This window comes from Nyctereutes procyonoides, unplaced genomic scaffold (assembly GCF_905146905.1).
Source record: "Nyctereutes procyonoides isolate TBG_1078 unplaced genomic scaffold, NYPRO_anot_genome, whole genome shotgun sequence".
NCBI classification, from domain to species: domain Eukaryota; kingdom Metazoa; phylum Chordata; class Mammalia; order Carnivora; family Canidae; genus Nyctereutes; species Nyctereutes procyonoides.
In genome coordinates, this window is record NW_026575125.1 from 42,444,150 (window position 1) to 42,471,179 (window position 27,030).

General features: G+C 52.0%; 1 protein-coding gene across 3 annotated transcripts; it reads right to left on the minus strand.

Moving 5' to 3' along the window:
* Positions 1-1,396: 1,396 nt before the first annotated feature.
* Positions 1,397-25,942, minus strand: CACNA1F (calcium voltage-gated channel subunit alpha1 F). 3 transcript variants are annotated; one of them, XM_055337924.1, is made up of 48 exons: positions 25,918-25,942; positions 24,259-24,511; positions 23,772-23,877; positions 23,405-23,544; positions 23,015-23,157; positions 22,775-22,927; positions 22,204-22,400; positions 21,992-22,095; positions 20,935-21,092; positions 20,546-20,638; positions 20,339-20,432; positions 20,140-20,166; positions 19,828-19,988; positions 18,674-18,899; positions 17,415-17,622; positions 17,197-17,317; positions 16,998-17,079; positions 15,854-15,899; positions 15,614-15,665; positions 14,767-14,917; positions 14,462-14,591; positions 14,194-14,253; positions 13,937-14,043; positions 13,758-13,845; positions 13,220-13,327; positions 13,080-13,132; positions 12,187-12,333; positions 11,280-11,481; positions 11,027-11,185; positions 10,108-10,218; positions 9,772-9,855; positions 8,925-8,945; positions 8,582-8,710; positions 8,172-8,237; positions 7,821-7,912; positions 7,203-7,362; positions 6,847-6,974; positions 6,457-6,553; positions 6,109-6,211; positions 5,746-5,847; positions 5,226-5,356; positions 4,843-4,980; positions 4,399-4,568; positions 2,980-3,105; positions 2,751-2,878; positions 2,516-2,628; positions 1,919-2,116; positions 1,397-1,627 (listed from the first exon to the last, which is right to left on the minus strand). In XM_055337924.1, the coding sequence occupies exons 1-48, from the start codon at positions 25,940-25,942 to the stop codon at positions 1,397-1,399; spliced, it is 5,922 nt and encodes a 1,973-aa protein (XP_055193899.1). The 3 variants fall into 3 exon arrangements, with proteins under 3 accessions (XP_055193899.1, XP_055193898.1, XP_055193900.1); XM_055337923.1 differs by having other exon boundaries at positions 20,902-21,092; XM_055337925.1 differs by having other exon boundaries at positions 20,902-21,092; positions 24,259-24,276; positions 25,881-25,942.
* Positions 25,943-27,030: the final 1,088 nt, after the last annotated feature.

The window sequence follows — 27,030 nt, forward strand, 5'->3', positions numbered from 1 at the left end:
TTTTAGCATCTACAGTCTCTTCCCCCTCCCTTCTGTTTTCAGCACAGCCGTCAGAGCATCTGTTTAAAATTCAGTTAACTATGTCACTACCCTGCTCAAATCTCTCCCATGGCTCCCCACTGTTTTTAGGAGAACTCTCGGGGTTTAGAAACTGGCATTGAAGGGTCTGCATCATCTGGCCTCAGGTGGCTTCTCCCACCTCATCCCTTAGCAGTTTCCCTTCACTCTTTGTGTTCTGTCCATGACTTGCTATGCCCACAATGCACCACCCTAGCCACCACAGGCCTTTGTTTCAAGGTCTAGTGCAATCCTATATTCTGAGTCCCAGTCTACAATTCTGGCTTCCCTCAAATTTCAGTCCTGGCTGGATTGACACAAATTACAAAAATGAGCAATTCTTGCTCTGAAAGCTGAGGATGAAACCCTAGGTCAGAACCTCCCCAGCAGTGGCCCCCTCCAGGACCTTTCCCCGCACTACTTCCAATTCCTTTGGAGTGGAGCTGACCGGTACCTTGGACAAGTCTTGTGGCATGTTTAAGCCCGCTCAGTCTGGTGTGAGGGAAACCCAGGGCAGTGCCTGGCACAAAGTAAATGCCCAATAAAACTTTACTTAGTTAATGATACCCCAAAGGGTGGACAATGACTACAGGCAGGGCAAGAAGCAGAAAGGGGAGCTCTGGGATCTGTGTGGGAGGATAGGGGGGTACTCTTAGGTGGTCTCAGGAAAATCAGGTGGGTCCTAAGTGGGTACCCATAGGCTGAGGGCCTCACCCTTTGCTGTCACCCATGTCTCCTGTCAGTGGACTTAGATTTTCTTTTTCTTAGGGTAATCCCAACTTAGCTTCCCAGAAATTCCTGATGATGTCAGAGAGGACCCTTCTGCCTGACATATTACATACCAGGCTAATTCCAACCTCTAGGCCTTTCTACTGGCAGTACTCTCTACTCTGAGTATTTTTATCCTTTCTATCCTGTCTGTCTGTCCTTCCTCAGTCTGAGCTGACTGACCCCTTGTGGAATCTCTGACTTTGCCTCACTCCTTATCCAAGCCCCCACACATTCTCTCTCCTCCTCCTTCCTCCATCTCTGTCTGGTCCTCTTCCCCTCCCCCACCACCTACACTCTGTCTCCAGCTTTTTTTGGCTGCTGTCTCTTCCTCCTCCTCCTCCCTCCTTCACTGACGCTGAATAATCAGGCCTGGCTGTCCTGGTTTCTGGAAATATTCGTGTGTGGGCAGTGGCTCAGGGCTGAAGCAGGGAATGGATGGCTGGGGGCTACTGGGCAGCCCCAGGCCCCAGTGCAAAGAAACCAAAATCCAGGACTGTGGTCCATGTCTGTCTTCCTCTGGGGAAGGGAGAACAGGAGTTTTATTGAGCAGTGGAGGAGGGGTGGGAATTCAGAGGGCATGGACACAGGCCATTTCATCTCCCAGGTCCTCCTCATCAAAGCGAGAGAGGATAGATTCCTCATCACTATACAGTGAGCTGGTCCCCTGTGCCAACAGGTTACTGGCAGCACTGTCCATCTCGTCCAGTGTCAGGCGGCATGCATCTGCAATCTCCTGCTTGGCTAGGGCCACAAAGCGTGGGTCTCGGGCAAAGAGGCCTAGGCCCTCGGAGATGAGCACCTGGGGGCACAGATGGGATCAGAGTTGGCAGAGGGCACAGCATGGAATCAAAGCAGTGTGCACAGAGGAGTCAGTGTAGATAGATGATGCATCATCCATGAAAGTGTGCAGGGGAGTCACTGGGGACAGTGGTGCATATGTCATGCTGAGCAGAAGTTGCAGAGCAAAGGGATAGATAATTACAAGCACAACACAGAGCCAGGGGTGGGGGGGCCCTTCCCCCTCCTTTCTGAGCTCCCGCTTCCTTCCCATCTCCCCCATCCCTCTTGCCCGCATCCCTTCTGGACTCACAGCCTCCACCAGACTGTCAGCACTGCCCCTCTTGCCATGGCTAGAGTCTGAGTGGGTTCCAGGCACATGCAGACAGGTGAAGGTACGCAGCGGACCACTGGACTTGGCGAGGTATCCTTCCCCTGCTGCGCCCTCTTCCACCAATAACAGTGGGGCATACAGGAGCCGACCCCGTTGAGGAGGGGTTGCCCAAGAACCCTGGACCAGAATAAACAGGGGGATAATGACTGCTGGGTGGGGTATTAGGATCTAGGACTCACCCCTGTGCCTACCTCTTACCACTGCCCACCCCAAACACAACCGGAGTCAAACTGAACACATATAAATCAGACTTGAGTTTACTTAAGAGCATAGAAGGCCTGGGTTTAAATCTGAGCTCTGCCACTGACTGGCTGTGTGATCCTGGGTAAGCCTCTCTGGGCCTCCACTTCCTCCTCTGTAAACTGGGACTAGCCACAGTACCTGTCTCACCGGTGCCATGAGGATTTTGTGAATTCATACATGCCTCATTCTTCGGAAGACATGTGGTGTGTTTGATAAATTCAGCCTAGGCTAACTCCATCCCTCCAGACCTCCGCACCCCATTCCCCACCTCACCTGAGCCCTGCTGGGCCCTGAGTTGCGCCCACGATGATAGGTGCCTGGGATGGGTAAATCCTCACAACTGCCCTGGCGCCGCAGACACTGTATGGTGAAGGAAGGCTTCCGCTCTGGGGATGGGGGGAGGCAATGGAGCGGGGAGGGGGGTGGCAAAGAAAAATGTCAGTGCGACCCCAGCCCTCTGCTCTGCTGGCCCCTGTGGGGGGCCCCCAGGGTCCATGCCTGCTCTCACCTGCAGGCGTGGGGGGCAGTAGACGGCGGCGTGGTGCATTGTGCCCATCAGCATATCTCTGGGGTCTGTGGGGTGGCAAAAGGATGGGGCGTGGGGGAGTCCCTGCCTGCTCATCTAGGTAGGAGAGCCTGTGCAGGAGAGAGAGCTAGGGGTGAGCTCAGGCCTGGGCATGTGCAATGGGGTCCCATTATTCCTGCCCTCCTACACATGGCTCATGAGGTCATCCTACCTGTCATGGCCAGAGTCTTTGGTGGGAATTTCCTCTTCCTCCTCCTGATTCTCTTGCTCTTTGGTTCCCTTGGACTGAGAACTTCCTTCTTCGGGGATGGTGAAAATGAAACCCCCAGAGCTTCTCCTGGGGAAAGTGAAGCAAATTAGACCAGATTCCCCCCAGTATGGGGTCCTGGGGTCCTAGTTCCTTTTTGTTCCATGCCTCATCTCCTACAGAAACTCTGTAGGTTTTTTTTTTAATTGAGAAAACTTACATAGCATAAAATTAACCTGTCATCATTTTATTTTCTTTATATTTTATTATCTATGTATCTATCTATCTAAGAGAGAGACTATGCGAGCACACAAGCCCGGGGAGGAGCAGAGGGTGAGGGAGAGAGAGAATTCCAAGCAGACTCTGCGCTGAGTGCAGAGCCTGAGTTGGGGCTGTATCTCACAACCCCAAGATCATGATTTGAACCAAAATCAAGAGTTGGATGCTTAACTGACTGAGCCACCCAGCTGCCCAACTTGTCATTATTTTATTTTATTTTTTTTAAGATTTTATTTATTCATGAGAGACACACAGAGAGAGGCAGAGACACAGGCAGAGGGAGAAGCAGGCTCCATGCAGGGAGCCCGATGTGGGACTCGATCCCGGGACTTCAGGATCACGCCCGGGCTGAAGGCGGCGCTAAACCGCTGAACCACCTTGGCTGCCCCCACTTGTCATCATTTTAAAACAAATAGGGGACACCTGGGTGGCTCAGCAGTTGAACGTCTGCCTTCGGCTCAGGTCATGATCCTGGGGTCCTGGGATCCAGTCCCACATCAGGCTTCCTGTAAGGAGCTTGCTTCTCCCTCTGCCTGTGTCTCTGCCTCACTCTCTGTATCTCTCATGAATAAATAAATAAAATATTTTTTAAAAGATGAATATGGGCTTTCTTTTAATAGATGTTTCTCATAATAAGGACCCAACATTTAAAGAAAATCAAAGTTGGCTTGTTGAAGAGATACCTTCAACACAAAACTGAGGGTGTATTAGGGGAAGTGAGGAGGAGGCCGTAAAAGCTAGGTGTGACTTCATTGCATTCTTTCATTATCCCCGTGCGGTAAGTGCTGTCGTCATTCCCCTTTTATAGGTGAGAAATTTGAGGACCATGGAAACTAAGTTACTAGCCCAAGATCACTTAGCAAATGGCAAGCCAGGATTTGAACTTAAACTCATTTTGTTCCATGTTATGTGCTTTTTGTATTAAACCTTTGCATTGCTGTTCTCATATGAATCCCTTATTACCCTCTGTTCCCATATGAACCCTTGAATCCCTTCCATCCTTCCCAAATTTCCATTCAAAGGCCCTCTTGCCCCTCAATTACCCCCATGTAGTGGCTAGTCCCTGCCTTCCCTTAGAATTTCCCACCAGACCCTTGACCATACCTGTGGCCATGGGATCCAGCCTGGGGTACACTGGACTGTCTGGAATTGGAAGCCCCCCCATCATCATCACTGGGGCCAAGGGAGAGTGAATCTGGAAGTCTGTCCCCAACAGGCAAAGACACAGAAATCACGGAGCTCCGGCGAGATGGGGGCTGGGAGCCCATCTGGGCCTGTGGAAATCACAGGACTGAATGTTACCATTCATGTTCTAAGTCACTTGGTCAGTGACACAAGTCACTTAGAGTTTATTTCCAGTGACCTCCTTAGGGGCTGAATCTGGATCTCACCCTCCAACAGTGGATGGTAAGTACCAAATAAACATTTGCCTGTTGCAGGGGAGCTTCTCTGGGAGCCTCCTCCCCAGAGGCAGTGTCAAAGTTACTTAGGAATTAAGGGTATATTTTTACAATCAAATTCTGTAGGGTAGTGAAAACTTGTCCTCACTTTGTGTGTTTCCGGGTGTTTCTCATCTTCCTCCTCCTCTCCCTCCTGCCCCTCTTCCTCCTTCTCCTCCTCATCTGTGTCACAGGTGAGGGCCTGCCTGATCTCAGGACCCAAGTCATGTAGGCTCCTCAGACCAGCCTGTGGAGGTAGAAAAATAGGGAAGCAAGGCATCTCAGTGTCTAAACTCCCCCGTTAAAGAGCCTGTTTCCCATGCAGGAGTGTGGGGTGGGGTAAGGGGTCCCTCAGCCACCCCTGACCCTCTGTGAGTCCTGGGGTCTCTGTTTCCTCATCTGTGACATGGGTTCCATGAGATCAAGAGGGCAGTCAGCCTCAGCCACAGTGCTCCCATATACCCCCACCCACCCAGGCCCCTCTCTGAAGACCTGAAGGGCAGAGGAGGTACTGGAGGGGGCCTCGCTCCCTAATAGCCCCTTTTCTTTCCTCCGCCGGAATTTGCGGAAATAGTCCTGGATCAGAAATGTGGCGTAGAATTTGCCCACGGTGACCTCTTCCTCTGGGGGCAAGAGGGAAGAGGCAAGGTCACACAGGGGTCCTCTGTCCCCCCTACCCACAGCATAGACTCCTCTTCGTCCCCTCCCCCATCCAGTGCTTTTTTTTTTAAAAGATTTATTTATTTATTTGAGAGAGAGCACATGAGATAGAGAGCACTGTGAGTACTGAGCAGCGGGGAGCAGCAGAGGGAGAGGGAGAAGCAGGCTCTAGGCTGAGCAGGGAGCCCAATGCAGGGCTTGATCCCAGGACCCTGGGATCACCACCCGAGGTGAAGGCAGATACTTAACCCTCTAAGCCACCCAGGCGCCCCGTCCAGTGCTGGTTTTTGTGATGGTGAGCAATCATTTGACATTTGGGTGGGTTCAAGTAATTGGGGTGGAGCCATCTCACCGTCAGCAGGGGGGATGACTTCATCTAGTAGTTTCTGCTTCATCCGCTTCCAGATCTTTTTGATGACAATCCGCAGCTCCTGATTGGCTTGTTCCAGGTTCCCTGCATCAGGAGAGGATGTGGGGCATGAGCCAATAAGAGGAGCCCTTTCCAGCTCCTTCCCTGTTGGGGAGGGGCTTCAGGAGCTTCTACTGCAGTTACACACCACCCCCATTGAACAGGTGGGAAAACAGGCCTGGAGAAGCCTGTCACTCATTTTGAGGTTCAGAGACAGGAGCTGGGCCCACACTCAATGAGACTAATCCCCAAACTCTCCTCAGGGGCCCTCCCGCTCCTGCCCCTTCCCCCATCCCTCCCATGCACCTTCTGTCTTGATCTTCAAGGATGTCCGAACCAGGGCAAAGAGTGTGGCATTGAATGTCACTGTCCCATCTGAGTTGAGGGGCATGTTCATCGCCACAAGTCTCTACACACACCAGAGACATGGAGCCCCCCTTGAGCAAATGCCAGGTATGAAAGCATTGGATGCCCAGGGACAGAAACCTTTGAGGATAAAACCAAACATACCCTCCCCACCCAAGGCAGGGTCCCTGCCCACCCCTGCCATGTGGTGGTGGACAGCCCTCTCACAGGTGGGGTGGGGGGTGTGGTGGTGGACAGCCTTCTCACAGGTGGGGGGGGTGTGTGCTTGTGGGGAGGAGGTGCACAGACCTTGCAGGCTACTCGGTGTGGGCAGAGCTTCCCAAATCCCAAGGGGGGCTGGATGCGTCTCAGCAGGGCAACCACATCCAGGTGCTTGATGCGGCCCCTGGGGCAGATGGGGGCAGGTGGGAAGCACCGCTGGATTGGAGACATCTCCTCTAGCCCTTTCTGAAGACTCTACCAGCTCAGCACTACCTCCCCCTCACCATCAATACCTCAGAGCCTGCCAGGGAAGAATCCGAAGGCAGTGGGGAAGGAAGATAGAGGACAGAGGCAGTGGGAAAACTGGGGCATCTATTGCCTAGGTAATGGAAGACACAGGTCAGAGGTTCTGGGGGCTGGGCTACTGGGTGGAGCAGTGCACTGTCCCCTGCAATCCCCTGTGGTTACAGGCCATACTTGGCTCCAGGGTCATATTCAGACCAGATCCTCTTGAATTCATCGAGGTGATGGGGTCCCAGGATGGACCAATCTCTGGTTAGATAGTCAAAGTTATCCATGATGACAGCCACAAAGAGATTTATGATCTGTGGGCCAGCGAACAGTGGGGATTAGGTAAAGGGCAGAGCTAGGTATGGGGGGGTTGGTGGGAGGCTGAGGTAAATTTATGGTTACTGGATCACGAGTCCCTGGGTTGATCTCATCAGACCAGCCCTTTTACCTGATCTGAAGGTTTGGGCTCCCCACCTTGTCCCCAGACCCCTCAGGGCCAGCCCCCATGGCAGTGGTGGTGGTTGTGGAAAAACGGTTCTCACCAGGAAGGCACAGAGCATGAAGAAGCTGATAAAATAGGCGATGGCAAAATTGCTACCACAGGTAAACTCCTCGCCAGGGCTGACATCAGATTCAGGGTCACACCGACTCCCGGGAAGGCTGGCAAGCATTATCTCCTGCCACGCCTCACCGGTGGCACACCTAGGGGTCACATGGGGGGGGCCATCCTGGAGGGGAAGCTATGAAGTCATGGCAAGTGGCACTGTGGGGGCTGGAGGGATGAGGCGATGACCCACTTCTTGACAGGGGTTGCATCTGACACAGATAGATTCCATAAAGTATTTCAGTATTTTTGAAGCTGGTGTGGTGATTATGATGACAGTCATGTTCATCAGGTATCCCCATTTTGGTCCCCATTTTACTGGTGGGTCACTAGGGGCTAACAAGAGGATCCATCTTACAGCTAGAAAAAGGATGGCTGAGGGTAGATTATTATACAAGACTCTTCAGATCACAGCCATAAAAGGACTCAGGTAAAATGGAGTCCCATGCTGTCCTGTTATTTCTACAGCTCAGGCAGTCTGGGGGCCAACAGGGTGTGTGGGCACTCAATGGCATGTTGGGGACCAAGATGGCAGTGGAAGGAGGGTAGATGTCACCTGAACAAAAGTAGCACAGCCTGTGGAAAGGTCTGGAAGTTGTTGTTTCGGTTGATCTGTGTGCCATCCTGAAGAGCCACCTTGCCAAACATCTGTGGGTACACAGGGCATGTGTCAGAGGAGTGAGCCCATGCCCCCACAGGTTGTCACTCATTTCACAACTTCTAATACTCAATAGATCCTCGCAACCCTGACATGCAGGCACTGCTGATCCCATTTCACAGATGTGTGGACTGATTCAGTGTCATCCAGCTTGTCTTTCAACCCACCACCCCCACTGTAGGTGAATTCCTACCCAACACCCCTCAGCAGAGGAGTGCCTGGGGGATGCTCCCTAGGGTCCCCACTTGCCTGCATTCCAATGACTGCATAAATGAAGAATATCATTGCGATGAGAAGAGCCACATAGGGCAAGGCCTATGGGGGTGGAAAGGAGGATAGATATTTAGGTCCAGGCAGAGCACTGTAAGCCCCAGAATGCACTGCTCCCTCAAGAGGGGCCTGCAGAGAGATGTGGCCCATCCCCAAAGTGCCCACAACTACCAGTGTCTCACAAATGTGGATATGGTATTAAATACAATAGAATAAGGTCAGTAAGGCCAAGGCCTGTTGGGAATTGGGAGCCTAGAAAAACAGAAAACCAGAAGTGGTAAATTTCAGACGGTAATGATACACAGGGAGATGTAGTGCTGGGGGTGGTAGAAGGACAGGTTGAGAGGTGTGAGATGGGGGTGGCGGTGGTCAAAGGGATGAGGGTGTACCTGGAAGGACTTGATGAATGTCCAGAGCAATGTGCGGATTCCTTCACCTTTACTGAGAAGCTTGACTAGTCGCATGACTCGGAAGAGGCGAAAGAAAGTGATGGAAATGCGGGAACTGTCCTCAGAGCTCTGAGGTTGGGGGTGTGGTAGGTATGATCAGTCTACATTTACCACAACCACCTCCTTATCTCATGCTTTGGACCTCCCAGCCCCCAAATCCCTCAGAACTCAGGCCCCAGGATGGTCAGGGAACATTTCTAGGGACTCTCAGGAAGAAAGGAAGGGAGGGTAGGTATGGAAAGGAGAGAGTTCCTGTTGTAAGGTGGGGACTATTGGGGACTACCTCTCCAAGGTGGCCACCATTCTGAAGGGAGGTATGGCCAAGACAGAGGTGGCAGAGAAGATGATAAGATCACAGGCCCAAATGAACAGGAGAATTGATGTAGCAGATATAGGGAATAATGGATGGTAGAGTAATTATTCAAGGGATGATGGAGAAGGTTATGAGGCAGTGGATCAAGATGATTGTGGGAAAGGTTGGCAGTGAGGGTGGAAGGGAAATGAAATGGTACAGGAAATGATGGAGGAGAGCCAATGGAGCCAATGGAGGAAATGATGGAGCCAGTGGTTTCATGGAGATGATGGAGATTAGAGAACCGATGGAGGACCCAATGGAGAAGTCAGTGATGGAGATATGGAACCAGCAGCATTGTCAGTTGAGGTGACAGAGCCATGTAGTACCCAATGGAAGAGATGATGGAGCCAGTGGTACAGTCAGTGGTGATGACAGCCGTGGAAGACCCAGTGTCGGAGACAATGGAGTCGTTGGAGGAAATGGAGCCAATGAAGTAGAAGAGGCGATGGAGCCAAAGTAGTTGGTGAAGATGATGGAGCCAATGAGGGGTGATGTAGAGGAAATGAAGGAGGAATGGAGGAAATAATAGAAATAACAGGAGAGTCATTTTAGGAGATGGAAGAGCCAGAGGATAGGTTACAAATGGAATAAGGGAGCTGGTGGAGGGGGACTTTGGCTAAACCTGACAGGGACTCAGGAGATACAGAGCTAGAATGAGGAGCACTGAGTCTTCAAGAATAGGGTGGAGGTAAGCGAGAGGCACCTCTTCATGTGAAAGAAAGCCCTGGGGTTGAGGTGGGGGAAAGGCTGGGTTAGTGGAGAGGCCAGTCCTTACGTTGACTTCAGTGACGGCAATGTCCACTATGCTGCCCACTACAATAAGAGCATCAAACGTGTTCCAGGCATCGGTAAAGTAATGCTGTAGGCAGGAAAAAAGTAGAGCCTTGTCCTCTCAGAGCTAGCAAGCTAGTATAGGAGGCCAGTAGTGGTAGGCGACATTGTGGAGGCAGGGCCTGGCTTGGACCACATGATGGGCCTGCATCTGAATCCCTGTCACTCCCTGGTCTCATGAGTCCTTGGTTGCTGCCCCCCCCCAACCTGGAGCTCTGCAATGAACTCCACCCCAAGGAATTCACCCTCTGGCAGGTTGAATCTAGGGCTAGGGAGGCACCTTGGGTTTGAAGGCGATGATTTTGAGAACCATCTCAATAGTGAAGAGGCCAGTGAAGACCATGTTGAGGATGTCCATGGCATAATTAAAGGGAGCAGTCTGTTCATAGTGCTGGGGGAGAAAGCCAGGGATGAGGACAGAGCCTGAGGCAGAGACCTTGCCACCCACAACTAAATATTTTCTGGCTTGGACAGAGGTGAGATGTGATAGCACTATGCCTTGGCCAAACCCCTCACATTGTATCCCAATATGGATATTGGGAAGCCCAGCTTGTGATTTCCTAGCTTTCCTCGCAGCTGCTTCTGACAAATGAGACAGAAACAGAAGTCTGCTGCTGGCTGGACAGCTTCCATGAAAACTATTTTTGCTTTCCAATAAAAGGTTCAAATGAGGAGAGCCCCCTGGTGCAACCTTCCCTCCTTTTTCCTGCCTTGGATTTGGTTTTGATGTCTGGAGCTGCGGCAGTTATCTTGTGATCATGAAGCAACCACCATAAGCATGAAAGCCAACTTGTTAAGAATGGTGGAGGAGAAAGAGCCTGGATACCTGATGAACAATGATCAAACAGCCTACCTCTAAACTTCTTGTTATGTGAGGTAGCTACCGTATTTTGTTGACTCCAATATGCACATCTTTTCACATTTACAATCACTGAAAATGGAGTGTATTTCACAATCAATGGCAACTTACAATGCTCATCAGCCATTTCCCCACATTCTTATATCTCTTAAGTCAGGATACAACTTCCAATTATTGGCCTTAGGTTTGAAGAAATGTGGCAAATATTTTTATAGCTTAAGTCTCTGTCAGTTGGGGGTTTTGTTACTTGCAGCTGAAAGCATTCCTAATGGTTCCCAAGGTATTGTGTGGACAGAATAGGATCAGGTAACTGGCAGGGGTCAGGAAGGGGAGCTCAGACCTGCATTGCTAGAGCAACGGTGTTGAGCAGGATGAGCAGGAACATGAGGTACTCGAAGGCAGCAGAGTTCACAGTGGCCCACACACGATATTGATGTGGGTTCTTGGGGATGTAGCGGCGGAGTGGCTGGGCCTTGAGGGCATATTCCACACACTGGCGCTGCATATGGGTGCAGGGCATGAGTGAGCCATGGGATCTCAAGGCAAGGAGGTGGGGAGGGGTTGGAGGCCATGGGTGAGGGGTCAGAGGTCACCTGGTTCTTGTCCAGCTCACAGTTTTGGTATTCCTGCTCGCCCTGGGCACGGAAGGTGATGATGACAAAGCCCACAAAGATGTTCATCATGAAGAATGCAATGATGATGATGTAGACAATGAAGAACACTGAGATCTCCACATGGTAATTATAGATAGGGCCCTTGTCTTCTGCATTTGCATCGATGGCCTTGTACAGTAGACTGGGGAACCAGTGGGGGTAGGTGAGGAGATATCCCAGTCTCCTGAGACCTGACCCCAGAAACCTTATAACAGACACTCCAGAATCCCCTACTTGGCATCCCAAAGGCCCTAAATCCCCTGACCTAAACACTTGGAACCTCCATGCATACTCCAAGTGACCCCCACCTGTCCTCCAAGATTCCCAAATCCCCTTCTTCAGCCACCTAGAGATCCCCATGTAGCTCCCCAGAACTCCCCCACAAGCCAAGCCCCCAAATATTTCTAAATACTGTCCCATCAATTTGAATTCCTTGCTCCTCTTCCCCAAAGATCTTCAGTTAGTACCCCCAAAGACTTGTACAGCTCCTAAGAACTGAATCTCCAGCTCCAGCTCCTCTGAGACCTCCTCCAGTGCCCTTCCACCAGACCTCTACCTGGTCCCCCCTAAATTCTACCCATTCCTCTCTAGACTTCCACCTAGATCCTCAGAGGCCTCTAGCCAATTCCTGGAGACATCCCCTACCCAGTCCCCAAAGCGCCCCCAGCCAACTTCTGGAGGACCCCCACCCACTCCTCTGATATGCCCACCAGTCCCCAAAAAACCTTATCCAGTCTCATGAGACCTTTATCACATTCCAAGATACCTTCCCACCCGTCCCCAAGGAGATCCCAGTCTAGAGACTCCTGCCCTGTCCCCTGTCCATCCCCGGGGCCCTGCTCCTCACGCAGGCCAGCCTTCGAAGGTGGAGACAGTGAACAAGGCCATCATGGCTGAGAGGACATTGTCAAAGTTGAAATCGCTGTTGACCCAGAGCCGCTCCCGGACCAGGGGCCGTGATACATCTCCATCGGGGTAGACCAGGAAGGAGCCCCTGTGGATGTTGCAGACATGCTGGGTGGGTGAGGAGGGATGGGGAGCTGGGGAAATGGGATTGGGGTCTCTAGCATGGAGGCAGCAGGGCATAGTGGTGAGGATGGATAGCCTGGGTTCAAACCCTGACCCCTGCCCTATTTACTGGCTGGGTGACCTTGGGCATTTAACCTCTCTGTGCTTTAGTTTTCCTCATCTATGAAATAAGGATATTAACAGAACATATTTCCCGGGGTACCGGGATCGAGTCCTGCATCAGGCTCCTTGCAGGGAGCCTGCTTCTCCCTCTGCCTATGTTTCTATCTCTCTCTATCTCTCTCTCTCTCTCTCTGTGTGTGTCTCTCATGAATAAATACATAAAATCTTAAAAAAAAAAGATGGAAGCCTGGGACTAGGTGGCAGTGGCTGTGGGTGGGTGGGGGGTGTTTAGGGATTTCCGAGGGGTTTGAAGTAGAATGTGGGTAACTCTGAAGAATGTGGAGAGGGGTTTTGGGGAGGTATTGGGGGATCTCTTAGGGCTTAGTGAGATCTGAGGACTCTGTAGCTCTTGGGAAAGTTCTGGGGGTTTATCATGGGGCCTTGGGGGAATTCATGGGGTTTTGGGGTCCTCAATAAAAACTGAAGGAGTCTCTATAGTTTTTAGGAGGAACATCTAAGGGTTCTAGGGGCCTTGGTGAAATCTAGGGGCCCCTTTGGCCTTTGGGAGGGGTCCCAAGCTCCAAGAAGGGCAGGGTTTTAGGCACTCACTTGCATTCTTGTGGGGTGTGTTTGGCTTCATCAGTGCAACTGTAGAATTTCCCCTGTAGGGAGGATATTTGTCAGGCAGATCTCCCCCTTACTCTCCACCTTGACCCATACCCGGACATCCCTCCGGTGTTTCCTCTCACCTTGAAGAGCTGCACGCCAATGCAGGCAAACATGAATTGCAGGAGTGTGGTCACAATCATGATATTCCCAATGGTCCGGATAGCCACAAACACACATTGCACCACATGCTGCAAGCACCCACAAATATGGCTAAAGAAACTGCATGCCACAGCAGCCAGGGGGTAGGGGTTCTGGGTGTAGATGGGGCTCAGGGACTTGGGCTGGGGACATCTGGTTATGGATCAGGGATGGGTGGTCAAAGATACAGGCCCAGGGCCATGTGGGCACCAACCAGGAATAAGTGTTTACCAAGAAGGGATATGTGATCATATTTCAGGAACTTGAATCAGAGAAATGTGGCCTTTGATAAGGAATTTATAGTCACTTGGATGGAACATAGGTCAGGCCATACAATCGGTGGTCAGAGATGTGTGGTTACACGTTGGGTCCAGGCTCTGTGGTCATGCATCCATGCAAATGGCCAGTCCGATTAGAGGTCCTGGCCCTAGGAGTGGGGCAGGGGCATGGGTCCTGTGGGTTTGGGTGGGGTTGGGTTACCTTGAGTCCCTTGGCCCTGTTGATGGCTCGGAGAGGCCTCAGGACTCGGAGTACCCTCAGAATCTTCACCACTGAGATGGCGCTGGAGCTGGGGAAGGGTCAGTACTCAGGCTCTGGCCCAGGCTTGGCCTCTGTCCTGGGAGGAATAGAGTGGGGAGGAGGTGGGGAGAGTCACTCACTGGATGCCAAAGGAGATAAGGGATACGCTGACCACCAGCAGATCCAATAGATTGAACCAGCTACGGCAGAAGGAGCCTCGATGCAGGAAGGCCCCAAATACTGTCATCTGGGGGAGGAGTAGAAGGACATCAGGCTAGACTCCAGGTGTGGGCATAGAGAGGGGAGGAGGGTATGGAAACAGGAAAGGTGGGCTGTGGGGATGGGGGCAGAGTGGGTTGGGGCAACTGGGGGTATCGCTGGGAGGCTTATTTGTTACCTTTAGTAGAATCTCCACAGTGAAAATAGAGGTGAAAGCATAATCAAAATACCCCAGAATCTGGGGGGGGGGTGAGAAATAGGGGAAGCCATTGAGTCATAGCTGAGGGGACTCCTTGGGGGTGTGTGTGTATATGTGTGTGTGTATGTGTGTGTGCTCACACCTCTCTGTAAGTTTTGCTGTCCCCATCTCCTTCCCTCCCTCTCTTTCCTCCTCCCTCTCCTCCTGCCCCTGGGAGTGTCCCCCTAGCCCCCTGCCAAAGGCTCACATGGTTGCGGAAGGAGTGGGCTCGGATGGGGTCCTCAGCGGCCAAGGACACACTGCTGAGGATGATGAATACCAGAATAAGATTGGTGAAGATATGATGGTGGATGAGGGTGTGGCAGGCCTTCCTCAGCCTGGGGAGTGGGGAATGGGCTGCGGTCAGAACCCAGGACCAGGGAGTTGAGTGGGAGAGCCCAAGGGATACAGCTCAGCCTCTGTTGCATCAGGCCATGCCCGCTGCCAGAGCTTTGGCTGCTCCCCGGCCCTCCACCTGCCCCAGCCCCTCCTGCACCCACTCCCAGCACTCACGGGTTGGTTTGGCTGAGACAGAAGAAGGCGCTGCCCTCAGGGATGGGTACCACCTTCTCCTTGGGTACAACTTCCTGCAGGAGTTCCACATGCCCTGCACCCCCTTCCTCCTTTTCCTCCTCCTCCTCCTCTTCCTCTTCTTCCTCCATGCCTGGCATCAGAAGAAGATCAAAAGACAGACAATTCATTGGAAAACGTATGTACAGCACCTAGAACAGTGCTTGTCACATGGAAAATTCTTCCCATCTCCCTGCTAGAATGTCAGCTCCTCGGAGAAGGGATTTTAGTCTGTTTGGTTCACTGTTGTGTCTCTGGCACTTAGAACAGTGCCTGGGACACCGCAGAAGCTCAGGAAATGTCTGCCGAGTGAATACCACCATCCTCGCAGTCCACTATACACACTATTTTACAATAAAGGCTCTGAGAAGTTCGGCAGTAAAACAAAAGTCACTTCTTTTCTTTTTTTTTTAAAACTTTGTTTTTTTAAAAAATTTTTTTTATTTATTTATGATAGTCACAGAGAGAGAGAGAGGCAGAGACACAGGCAGAGGGAGAAGCAGGCTCCATGCACCGGAAGCCCGATGTGGGATTCGATCCCGGGTCTCCAGGATCGCGCCCTGGGCCAAAGGCAGGCGCCAAACCACTGCGCCACCCAGGGATCCCTAAAAGTCACTTCTTTTCTTTAAATCTCAACATCCCAAATGTTGCTGGCCACACACCAAGCCCCTTACTTTCAAGATGATTTCAGAAAAGGCTTCTCAAGAGAGGAGGATTTCAGGGGTCAAGAGCTCTGCCTGGGTGCCATCTCTAAGGTCCAACACCTTCTCCACCCGGCCCTGCCACTTGCCTGCTCCTTCATTCTTTCTGCCCTCCTCTTCCTCATTCTCCCCACCAGCCACCTGGGAACAAAAATATGGGGGTCACCGATGGTAGGGGAGACGCTATAGGATGGACCCAGGGGAGGCAAGGAAGGAGCGCAGTAATGGAGGAATGCACAGGCAGAGTATGGGGGTTAAAGACACACACACATACAGACAGCTATGGGTGGTAACGCGAGGTGTAGACAGTGATCAGGCTTCTAACTCACCAACACTCCATTTTCTTGTGGGAGAGCCCCCTCGGTGCTCTTCTCCCTGTTCGAGGAAAGGGGAGTGATTGCTAAGGATCACAGCAGATAGGCGAGGCTGAGGGGGGTCAATGCAGTCAGAACAGACCTTTCTGAGGTCCCATGGAAACTCCCTGCTTCTGCCCTCATCCTCACAATCTGTTCTTTTCACAGCAGCCAAAAGGATCCTGTTAAATCTTGTCTGGCACATTCTTCGTCTGCTCACACCTCTCCCATGGCTCCCACTCACTCAGAGCAAAAACCAAAGTCCTCACCATAGCCCAGAACGCCCCCAATATGGCCTCACTGTTCCCCCATTTGAGCTCACCTCCTACCACTCTCTTCCTTGCTTACCCCACTCCAGACTCACTGGTTTCCTTGGTATTTTTTTGGATGCACTGAATGTGCACCTCAGGACCTTTGCACTTGCTCTCCCCTTGTCTTGAGCACTCTTCTTCCAGATATTTTCTTTTTTTTTAAAAAAAAGATTTTATTTATTTATTCATGAGAGACATACACAGAGAGAGAGGCAGAGACACAGGCAGAGGGAGAAGCAGGCTACATGCAGGAAGCCTGACATGGGACTCGATCCGGGTCTCCAGAATCACGCCCTGGACTGAAGGCGGCACTAAAATGCTGAGCCATCCGGGCTGCCCCCTCCAGATATTTTCATGGCTCACTCTCTTACTTCATTTGGGTGTCTGCTCAACTGTCACCTCTGAATAATGGCCTTCCTCGACTGCCCTAACCAAAGTAGCAACTCTCATTTCTCTCTATTCTTTTATTCCATTTTCTATTATCAATTATTAACATACATTTAAATTAAATTATGTTATACATTCATTTGTTTATATTTTGCCTGCCTCCCTCAACTAGAATGCTATCTTCATGAGGGCAAGGGCTCTGTCTACCTTGACCATTGTTGTCTCCTCTGTGTCTAGAACATGGCCTGGCACAAAATAGGTGATCAAGGAATGCACATTGAATGAATGAGGACCGACAGAATGGATCTAGGGATATGGGTTGCCAGGGTGACCAAGGCATCTCTGGTGGGGTGGGGTGTATGTGTGGGGACCAAGTCAGGGATCCCAGAGAGAGACTGTCTTGGGGGCAGGGCCAGACGTACTTGCCCTTGTCCTTGGGAGTGCCTGTATCTCCGCTGGCCAGGTTATCCACAGCTATGGCGAGAAACACGTTCAAAAGGATGTCTGGAGCTGAGCTCAGGGTGCAAAGAATGGAGAAGCAGCCTGCCTGTGGATTGCCCACATCCCCTTATCCACCCCTCCATTCTACCACCACCCAGCCCCCCAAAGCTCCAAGGATACAGTTGCCACAGATGAAAAGGATGATAAAATAGACACACACCAGCATTCCTGGGAAGAAGGGGCCACCATAGGCCATGATGCCATCATACATGACCACGTTCCAATCCTCACCTGTCAGGATCTGGGGTGGGAGTTCACCGTGAAGCTCTTTGGACCCTCCCACCCTACGGTTCCTCCTCCCTGCCTGGCCCACCTATCCCATGGCCTCTAGACTCCACCTGAAAGACAGTGAGGAGGGCCTGAGGGAAGGTATCAAAGGTGCTCCGCTTGGTGTGGGTCTGGTCAAAGTTGAACTTGCCCCCAAACAGCTGCATGCCAAGCAGGGAGAAGATGATGATGAAGAGGAAGAGGAGAAGCAGCAACGATGCGATGGATTTCATTGAATTGAGCAGGGATGCCACTAAATTGCTCAGAGATGCCCAGTGCCTGCAGCAGAGATGGAGAAGGCAGGGTTGACATGTCCAATGGTGGGTGAGTCAGGAGCCAGGGCAGGACTCCAGCTTGCAATGCACTGGGCGTGGGCTGGGCTAAAATGAACTTTGGAGTTGGGTTGAGGCAAAAATGCAATGTGAGGGGAAGGTTGAGTTTGGAGTTAGGATTGGAATTAAAGGTGTAATGAGAGATGAAGTCAGGATAGAGGGTATATGGAAGTTGATGAAGCTAGAATTGGGTTTCAGGTTGGGAGTATTTGGATTTAGATACCTGAGTTGGGGACAAGGTTGTGGTTGAGAGTTGGGATAGAAGAGGGGGTAGGGATGAGATTGGGTCTGAGTATGGGGTTGCAGCTGGAGATAGGCTGCTGGTTAGGAGTTAGGGACATGGGATTGTGGTTAGTGATGGAGATGGGCTGCGAGTTAGGGATGAGATTGGAGATGGGGTTGACTTTGGGATTTGGTGTTGGGGCTGTAGATGAGCTTGCGTATGATGAGTGGCTAGGGGTTGGGGTTAGAGACGGTGTAATGGTTGGGGATGAGTATGGAGGTGAATTCAGAGATGGGGCTGGGAATACTGTTTGAGCTGGAGTTGAGTTTGAGGAAGGGGATGGAAATAGAGTAGACACCCTCCACAATGGCTTTTAATCACTAGGCAGGGGGCGCCTGGGTGGCTCAGATTTTGGCTCAGGTTGTGATCTCAGGGTCAGAAGATCGAGCCCCAAGTCAGATTCTGGGCTGGGCATGGAGCCTACTTAAGATTTTCTCTCTTTCCCTCTCCCTCTGCCCCCCTTACCCCCACTCGTACTCTCTCTCTCTCTCTCTCCCTCTAAAAAAATAATCTCCATGAGGTGGGAATTTGTGTCTGTTTGATTCCTGCTGTTTCTCCAGGGCCTGGAGAAACAGCAGGAATCAAAGGGTGCCTGGCACGCAGTAGGCACTCAGTGGATATTTGCCAAATGAATAGTGATACAGATAGTCACTGGAGCTGGGGAGAGGGATGCTAGGGCTGTGCTTGGGGCCCAATCCTCCCCCATCCCACGCACCTAGTGACCTTAAAGATCCTGAGGAGGCGCACACATCGGAGCACTGAGATGCCCAGGGGCTGCATGGCGCCCACCTCCACCAGGGTGGTCTCCAGGATGCCCCCACAGACCACGAAGCAGTCAAAGCGGTTGAAGAAGGAAGAAACATAGACAGACGGACCCAGACCGTACAACTTGAGGAGCATCTCCACCGTGAACAGACAGAGCAACACCTTGTTGGCATACTCTGTGAGAAGAGGGGCAGAGGTGACTGAACCGGCCAATTTCCTTGGTGAGGTGTAAGGAGGTAGGGGCCATGGGGCAATCTGGGGTAGCTGGCATTGGGCCAGACGCAGCTGGTGGTAAGGCTACGGTTAGGGGTTGGGGTGAGTTTGTAGGTCAGAGTGGGTGAGGTTTTGAGGGGCTTGGAACCAGAGTGGGTGAGGGGCAGAATCAGGGTGGGGGCCTCAGTCAGTCTCTATGAGTCCAGGAAAACACCCCTTCACAGGTAGTGTCAGAGTTTGGGGTTTAGTTGGGACTGAGGCTGGTTTGAGGCTTGGGGTCAGAAGTGTGTTCAGTATTCAGGTTGGGGTTGAGATTAAAACGAATAATAGTAAGAGCTAACACTTATAAAAGGTTAGCTTTATGTGGACCAAGCCATGGCTGAAGCACTTTTCACCTGAACTAATTCAATCCTTCCAAATACCCCAGGAAGTGGGTATGATTACTAGCCCCATTTTGGAGACAGGAAACTGAGACACCTAAGGGTTTAACCTGTCCAGACAGCATGGAGTTAAGATTCCTGACTCTGGGGCCACCTGCCTGGGTTTGCCACTCGCTAGCCGAGTCTTGGGATTAATCATTTAATTCTTCAGTTCCTTGGTGCTCAGTACTCTGTGCCTTAGTACTTGATTCACATAAGATTTTTGGTCAAGATTAACTGAGTTAGTACATGTAAAGTGCTGACAACAGAGCTTGATGCACAGAGCAAATGCTACATCATTGTAAGCCACAGGGTGGGATGGGACAGGCTAAGGTTTCTGCATTTGTTAGGGCAGGAAAGCAATGTCCAGGGGGTCTGAGGAACTCTAGAGATCCTGGATTTGGGCTTCTGGGGTGGAGGGAATTGGGGGCTGGGGAAGAGGCCTGGCAGTCGGGGCGGGGGGACAGCGCACCCTGGATCTGGGTAAGCCACATGGGTTGGCCATGGTGCTCTGAGGCTATGGTCAGCGTGTTGAGGAAGACGAGCAGCAGCACGGCCCAGTAGCAGGTGGTGGACTTCACAGCCCGCCGGCAGCGTGCCCGGAGTCCTCGGTTGACTCGGCGGAGGCGGCGGCTGGGGGAGGAAAGGGGAGTTCACTGGCTGAAATCACCCACCTAAGCCATGGTGGGGGGCTCAGGTAGGGTAGCCTAGGGGTCATGGGGGCCTTGGAGGTGGGGCTCACAAAGTCACGGGGCCCCAGAGTCCCATAACTTTCTCAACTCACCAGACCCTGGTTTTCATGATCTTGTTTCTGGAAAAGAGGAGGATGAAAGGTAGGGGTCATAAGGGACAAAAGGGCACAATCAGGGCCTGGGGTTGGCGGTCAAGGGCTGGGGTCAAGGTTAGGAAGTAAAATAAGGAGTTGGGTCAGGGTCTGGACTGGGTTCTGGGCTGGTTAGGGGCCAAGGGCTGGGGGTGCTCACAGGCAGCGTGTACAACTGGCCAGAGCCCCCTCCTCCTCTTCCTCATCGCCTGGCATCTCTGCCATCGAACCGGTGTCACTGGCTGGGAGGCTGGCTGTGGGCAGGATGCGAAAAGAGGTCAGTATGTGAAGACCCCAGGGTTCTAGTCTTGGCTTTCTCCTCTGTCTACCCATCCTACCCCCCTCCTCAACCTGGATGGGCCCCCACCATGGCTGCTGGTGGAGTGTGTGGAGCGGGTGGAGTGACTGAACCAGCGCAGATGTCCACGTCTCCTGGTGGTCAGATCTGCCAGCTGTGGCCCTGGGGACAGGGAGGACATCTGGGAGCATGGCCTGAGCAGGGCCACGTGGGGGGAATGTGGTGGGGACAGGGGCTGCTATTTGGAGTCCTTGTTTTGGGTACATTCTGGGAAGGGTACTTGAGTCTGGGTTTGGTCCTGTGTCCTAGGCTGGAACTGGGGGGACTGGGTGTCCAAGCATTGCCGGTGGGGGTGGGGTCTCAGGAGGGTAGCCCACATCTGAGGCAGCAGGGAGCAGGGAATGGGCCAGACTGGGGTTGCCTACGGTGGCCGGCCCGGCCCTCTTCAGCCATAGAACCAAAGTTGCTGTCGGTTGAGGGGTCTTCGAGGTCCAGCTCCTCTGCCTGCGTGATCCAGTCTAGGTAGCCCCGCAGGTCCTCCTCCAACTGCTGCTTCTCCCGCAGCTTCTGGAAATCCCCTCGTGCTTTGGCCTTCTCCCTCTCCTTGGAGAACTCCCTGGAGGAGGAAGATGGAGAACCACCCTGTCTCCCTTGCCTTTACCATTCCAGCCCCACTGGGCTCCTTGCCGTTCTCTGAATATGTCCAGCACATGCTAGCTTTGCACAGCTGGTTCCCCTTGCTTGGAACACTCCACACAGCCCATGCTCTTATCTCTTTCACATTTCTACTCAGATAACACCTTCTCGAGGAGGGCTGTCCGGATTGTCCCTATTTATAATTGCAAGAGTTGCCCATTTCTATCTTTAACCTTGCTTTTTTTTCCCCACAGCACGTATTCCACATAAAATACCACATATGTGGGGCGCCTGGGTGGCTCAGTGGTTGAGCATCTGCCTTTGGCTCAGGGCATGATCCCGGGGTCCTGGGATCAAGTTCCAGTTCGAGCTCCCTGCAGGGAGCCTGCTTCTCCCTCTGCCTAGGTCTCTGCCTCTCTCTCTGTGTCTCCCATGAATAAATGTTAAAAATCTTTAAAAATCCATACACACTACATATGTGAAGCGCCCAGCTGGCTCAGTCAGTAGAGCATGTAACTCTTAATCTCAGGGCTGTGAGTTCAAGTCCCACATTCGGCATGGAGCCCACTTAAAATAAGGAAAAATTGAAAAACCCACTACATACATGTGTGTGGGTGCATGTATCCACAACCTGTTGTGTATATTGCTATTATCTGTCTCTCCCCATCAGAACATAATATCCAAGAAGACAGAGATTTTTGTCTTTTATTTCATTCCTAGAATGGTGCCTTGCATACAGTAGATGCTCAATGTCGACTGACCAAATGAAGGGGCACTTCAGATGAGTGCTGAAAGATGCCTAGGGGTTTGCTAGGAACAACAAAAAAAATGAGACAGGGGCTGAAGGGCGGTATGGGGGGAGGTGTCTAGGCTCCTCACCCACTCAGGACACCAAGCACAAGGTTGAGGACGAAGAAGGACCCGAAGATGACGAGACTCACGAAATATACCCAGGGCAGCTCATACCCCATGGCGTCCTGCATCTAGGGAGAGAGGGAACATGCGTCTCTCAGGATATGCAGACACTCTCGCCTGAGCTTAGGAAGCAAGGCAGGGGCAGTCTCGCACCATGTGCCGGTCGTCCACCTCACCCAGTAGAGCACGTCGGTCCAGCCTTCCATGGTGACACACTGGAAGACCGTGAGCATGGCGAAGAAGAAGTTGTCGAAGTTGGTGATGCCTCCGTTGGGCCCTGCCCAGCGCCCCCGGCACTCGGTCTGGTTCAGCGTGCACACTCGCCCTGAGCCCGAAGACGCACAGGGCGACGGGTCCTCCTCGGCTTCCACGTCTGCGGGAGGACTGGAGCTCCGGGTTCTGAAGCTCGCCCACCCACAGTCACCGCTACACTGGAGCCCCGCCCATCTGGTAAGTTCAACTCAGGGTTGAGATTTTTCTAAATCAAGGGCCGGGGAGGGCCTTGGCCTGTCGGGGAGTCTTGCGATGGGGCGGAGCTATTGGCAAAGGGGCGGCTGTAGTTCGGGATTGAGGGCAGAATCTCGAATAAAGGGGTAGCACTCGTTATTCTGGGGGTGGAGCCTGAGCCTGGGGGTGGAGTCTTGTGGATTTGAGTGGGTTTTTATGAGAACAAGGTGGGGGCCTAGGAACAGGTGGAGGTGGGGGGGGTCGGGGGCGTCCTGGCTCTGGAGGGGTGGAATGGCTGACCAGATCCAAGGAAGTAACATGTCTTGTGCATGCGTCCAAGGAACAGCTCGAGTCCGATGATGGCATAGATGATGATGACGAAGAGCACGAGCAGTGCAATGTGCAGTAGCGGCACCAGCGCCTTCATGATGGAATTGAGCACTATGTGCAGGCCTGTAGGGACAGAGGGGGAGGTGGGCCTATCCCACCCTTCTCCTGTGCCCTTCCCCCACCTCCAACCTCCCAGGGCGTGCCACTCACTTGGCACCCCAGATACCAGCCTCAGTGGCCGCAGCACCCGAAACGCCCTCAACGCCTTCACATCGAAGCCCCCCGGCTTCCCCCCGGTATGCGGGGTGTCCCCCGGCCGACCAGGGCCCTGCTCCAGTAGCACGCTGAACAGCCTGATGGGGTAGCACGGGATGAGAAGGCTGAGGTCGACCCTTGCGACCTCCCTCCACCCCTCCCTTTTCAGAAAAGCACAAGTCCCTGTAACTGGAAATGCGAATATATTTAAAACATGTTAACAATTCCTGATTCTGGCTGCCAAATGGGACCCGGAGGAAGTGGACATTTCCCCCGCACTCCGAACTCAGCGGGCCTGGGGTAGGAAGTTGCACCAAGGTGGGAGTGTCCCCTGTAGACGCGCACCCGACCACAACGATGATGAAGTCAAGTAGGTTCCAGCCGTTGCGGATGTAGGCGCTGGGATGGAGCACCAGCCCATAGGCCACGATCTTGAGCACGGTTTCCACAGTGAAAATCACCAGGAATACATACTCCACTTGCTCCTGAGGGCAGAGCCAGGGGTGGGGCGGAAGAGTAGGGGGTCAATTGGGGGTGGGGCTTGAGGGGGGCTGGGGAAGGGAAGCATAGTCGGGGATCTAGGTGAGGCTCCATGGGAGAGGGTCTTGTGGGTCAGCGAGGAGCGGGGATGGGGGGAGCTTAAAGGGTTGTGGTGTGGTTCTATTGGGGCCATATCTGGCTGGGGGCAGCAGGGGTGGAGGGCGAGCCTCACCAGGTTGTGGTTAGCAGTGTTGGAGTCATCCTCTGGGAAGGGGATGTAGACCCCCAGGGCTACACAGTTGGCAAAGATGGTCAGCAGGATGAGGATGTCAAAGGGCCTCAAGTGGACAGTCAAGGACCCAGGCAGATAGGCATCAGGATCTCCGCATTCCCTTGGGGCTCTCCCTACCCAGTGCTGATGGTTGACCCAAGGCAACCAGCCTCGGCATTCCCAACCCCTGCCCCGACCCAGGCTTTGACTTTGAACCCCTTAGAAACCTTAGCTATCCCCAACTCTAGCCTTGATTTCTTCCTTAACTCCTGACACTCCTCCTTTCCCCAGTGACCTTCACCTTTCTCAACTCACCCTCTAATCCAGTTCTTGACTCTTGGTCCCTAGTGACCTCAGCCTTCCTCCATTCCAGCCCTGACCCAATCCTTGACTCTTGGTGCCCTGGTGACCCTCACCCCTGAGCCCTGCCCCTGGCCTTCCAGGATGCTTCCACTCCACAATGCTGATGCAGGACCGCCGCAGCGGGTTGGCCAGAGTGAGGCAGAAGAGCGCCCGGGGTGACCGTTGGGCACTGGCCACTGCCACCGTCTTGTGCTTATTGTGCTGAGTTCTTCGCTTAGGGGTCTCTGGGCCCACAGCCCCGCTGATTTCTTCGCCCCCTGATGCTGGAGGCCCAGGGCACAGCCCCCATTCAGGCCCAGGGCCTGTCCCATTGACTGGGCTGGGCTCTGGGGTGGTGTCTGTGTGGAGAAACCAAGTCAGGGAGGGACGGGGTATTGGGGCAATCATGATTGCCTCCTTCCTGATCCCATCCCTGTGTCTGGGGGAAGGAGAGAAGAGTATGTAAAATTAGGGAGAGTCGGGGGTGCCTGAGTTTAGAATTGAGGGTAAGACTTGGTGTTGTAATTGATTGGGGGGTAGAGTTTTTGGATAAGGGAGGGTGGGATTACATGTCCAAGTAAAAGAGGCTTTGCTGTTAGACTTGGTAGGGAGTTTAAATGGGCACTGAGTGGGATGAAGTTTATAGCTGGAGGCAAATTTAGGGTTAAATTAGAGTGGTGGACTTCTGGATTGGATTTCAATACAGGTAGGAGTGGAGTGTGTGAGTTGAGATTAGAATTAGGATCAAGGTTAGGGTTAAAGTTAAGTTTCGATGGGCCCTGAATTTGGCCCTGGGGTTTTCAGCTAAGGCCATTCCTAATTCCTGTGGCTTTGTTCCAGCCTCTGAGGGGCAGTAGGTCGGCTTGCTTAAGATCCCCAGGGTTAGAGGAAACAAGCTGTCTGAATTTTTATTTCTGTCTGAATTTAAATCCTGACTCAACCACTTGGTAGCTGTGTGTAGCCTTGGGAAAATTATGTAACCTCTCTGAGTCTCAATTTCCTTATCTGTGAAATGGAATCATAAGAGTACCTATGTTTAGAGTTGTGCGGATTGTGAGTTCAGCATTCAGAATAATGTCTGGCACAGAGTATTATTCCCATTTTGCAGGTGAGGAAATTGATGCCAAAAGGGAGGTTAAGTGATTTGATGAAGTAGCTGAATTGGGATTCAAACCTATGTAGTCTCTGACTCCAAGCCTTCATGACTTACTACCACCATCAAATGTGTTCATTCTCTCTCTCTCTCTCTCTCTCCCTTAAAAATTTATCTGTGCTCTTTCTGGGAAGTCAGAGACCTACTTATAACAGTATTGATATCTAGATGTTGGGGTTGAGGTTAGGTGAATTTAGAGCTCATAGTAAGAGCTGTATCTACATTGGGCTTTAGACTCTAACGGGGGTTTGCCTTCTGGTTCGTAAGGTTTGTGTTAGGATTAAGCTTGGGGCTGGCTTTGGAATTGGGCTTGTGGTGGGCACTAGGATGGAGGTTGGGGCCAGGATTAGGGTTGAGATTCAGTTGGGAACTAAAGCTGTAGATGGGGCTGGGAGGCCATAGGGGCAGGGTCTGGGTAGGCTGAGCATCATGGTTCAGGTGGCAGTAAGGCTATATTTGGTGCTGGCTGGGATGGAAACAAGGTGATATGGTTCTGGTCCCGGGTGACTCTCTAGGGGTGGGGTCCCGTTGGGCAGTAGATGGGTCAGAGGGAGGGTAGAGCAGAGCCTAGGCTTGCTCCAAGGGTCTGCAAGGGTGGAAAGCTGCTCTCACCTTTCCCGCCATCAGATGCCGACATCCTCCTTTCGAGCCTGAAGAGCCATCTGCACATAGCCCCCCTCTCTTCCCCCAGCTTTAGGGAGATTAAGGTCACAGGGAGGGGCCATAGCAGGGTTGGATGGGACAGTGAATAGGGGCAAAGATGGGACATTTATGGGCTAGATCCTGGCAACAGAAAAGGCACTGATTTTTAAAAAATATTTTTATAAAATATATACCAGTACCAGTCAGTCAGAAATTAAAATAAGGGGATCCCTGGGTGGCTCAACGGTTTAGCACCTGCCTTCAGCCCAGGGTGTGATCCTGGGATCCTGGGATCGAGTCCCACGTCTAGCTCCCTGCATGGAGCGTGCTTCTCCTTCTGCCTGTGTCTCTGCCTCTCTCTCTGTCTCTCATGAAAAATAAATAAAAATCTTTTTATTTTTTTAATTTTTATTTACTTATGATAGTCACACACACACAGAGAGAGAGAGAGAGAGAGACAGAGACACAGGCAGAGGGAGAAGCAGGCTCCAAGCACCGGGAGCCCGATGTGGGATTCGATCCCGGGTCTCCAGGATCGTGCCCTGGGCCAAAGTCAGGCGCTAAACCGCTGCACCACCCAGGGATCCCAATAAATAAAATCTTAAAAAAAGAAATTAAAATAAGAAAAATGATATCATTTCCCAATAGTATCTGAACTTTGAAGTACATAAAAATAGACCTAACATACGTATGTGCAAGATCTCCATGGAAAAAAAATGATCAAATATTATCAAGTGATTTAAAGGGAACCTAACTAAATGGAAAGATAAGTTTACTAATAGAAATGGTCAATGTGGGATCCCTGGGTGGCGCAGCGGTTTGGCGCCTGCCTTTGGCCCAGGGCACGATCCTGGAGACCCGGGATCGAATCCCACGTCGGGCTCCCGGTGTATGGAGCCTGCTTCTCCCTCTGCCTATGTCTCTGCCTCTCTCTCTCTCACTGTGTGCCTATCATAAATAAATAAAACAAAAAAAAAAAAAAAAAAAAGAAATGGTCAATGTTGTGAAAATGCCAATTCTTCCCAAAGTGATTTAGAGATTCAATGCAGTCCCAAATGAAATCCTGAAAGATTTTTCCATGGA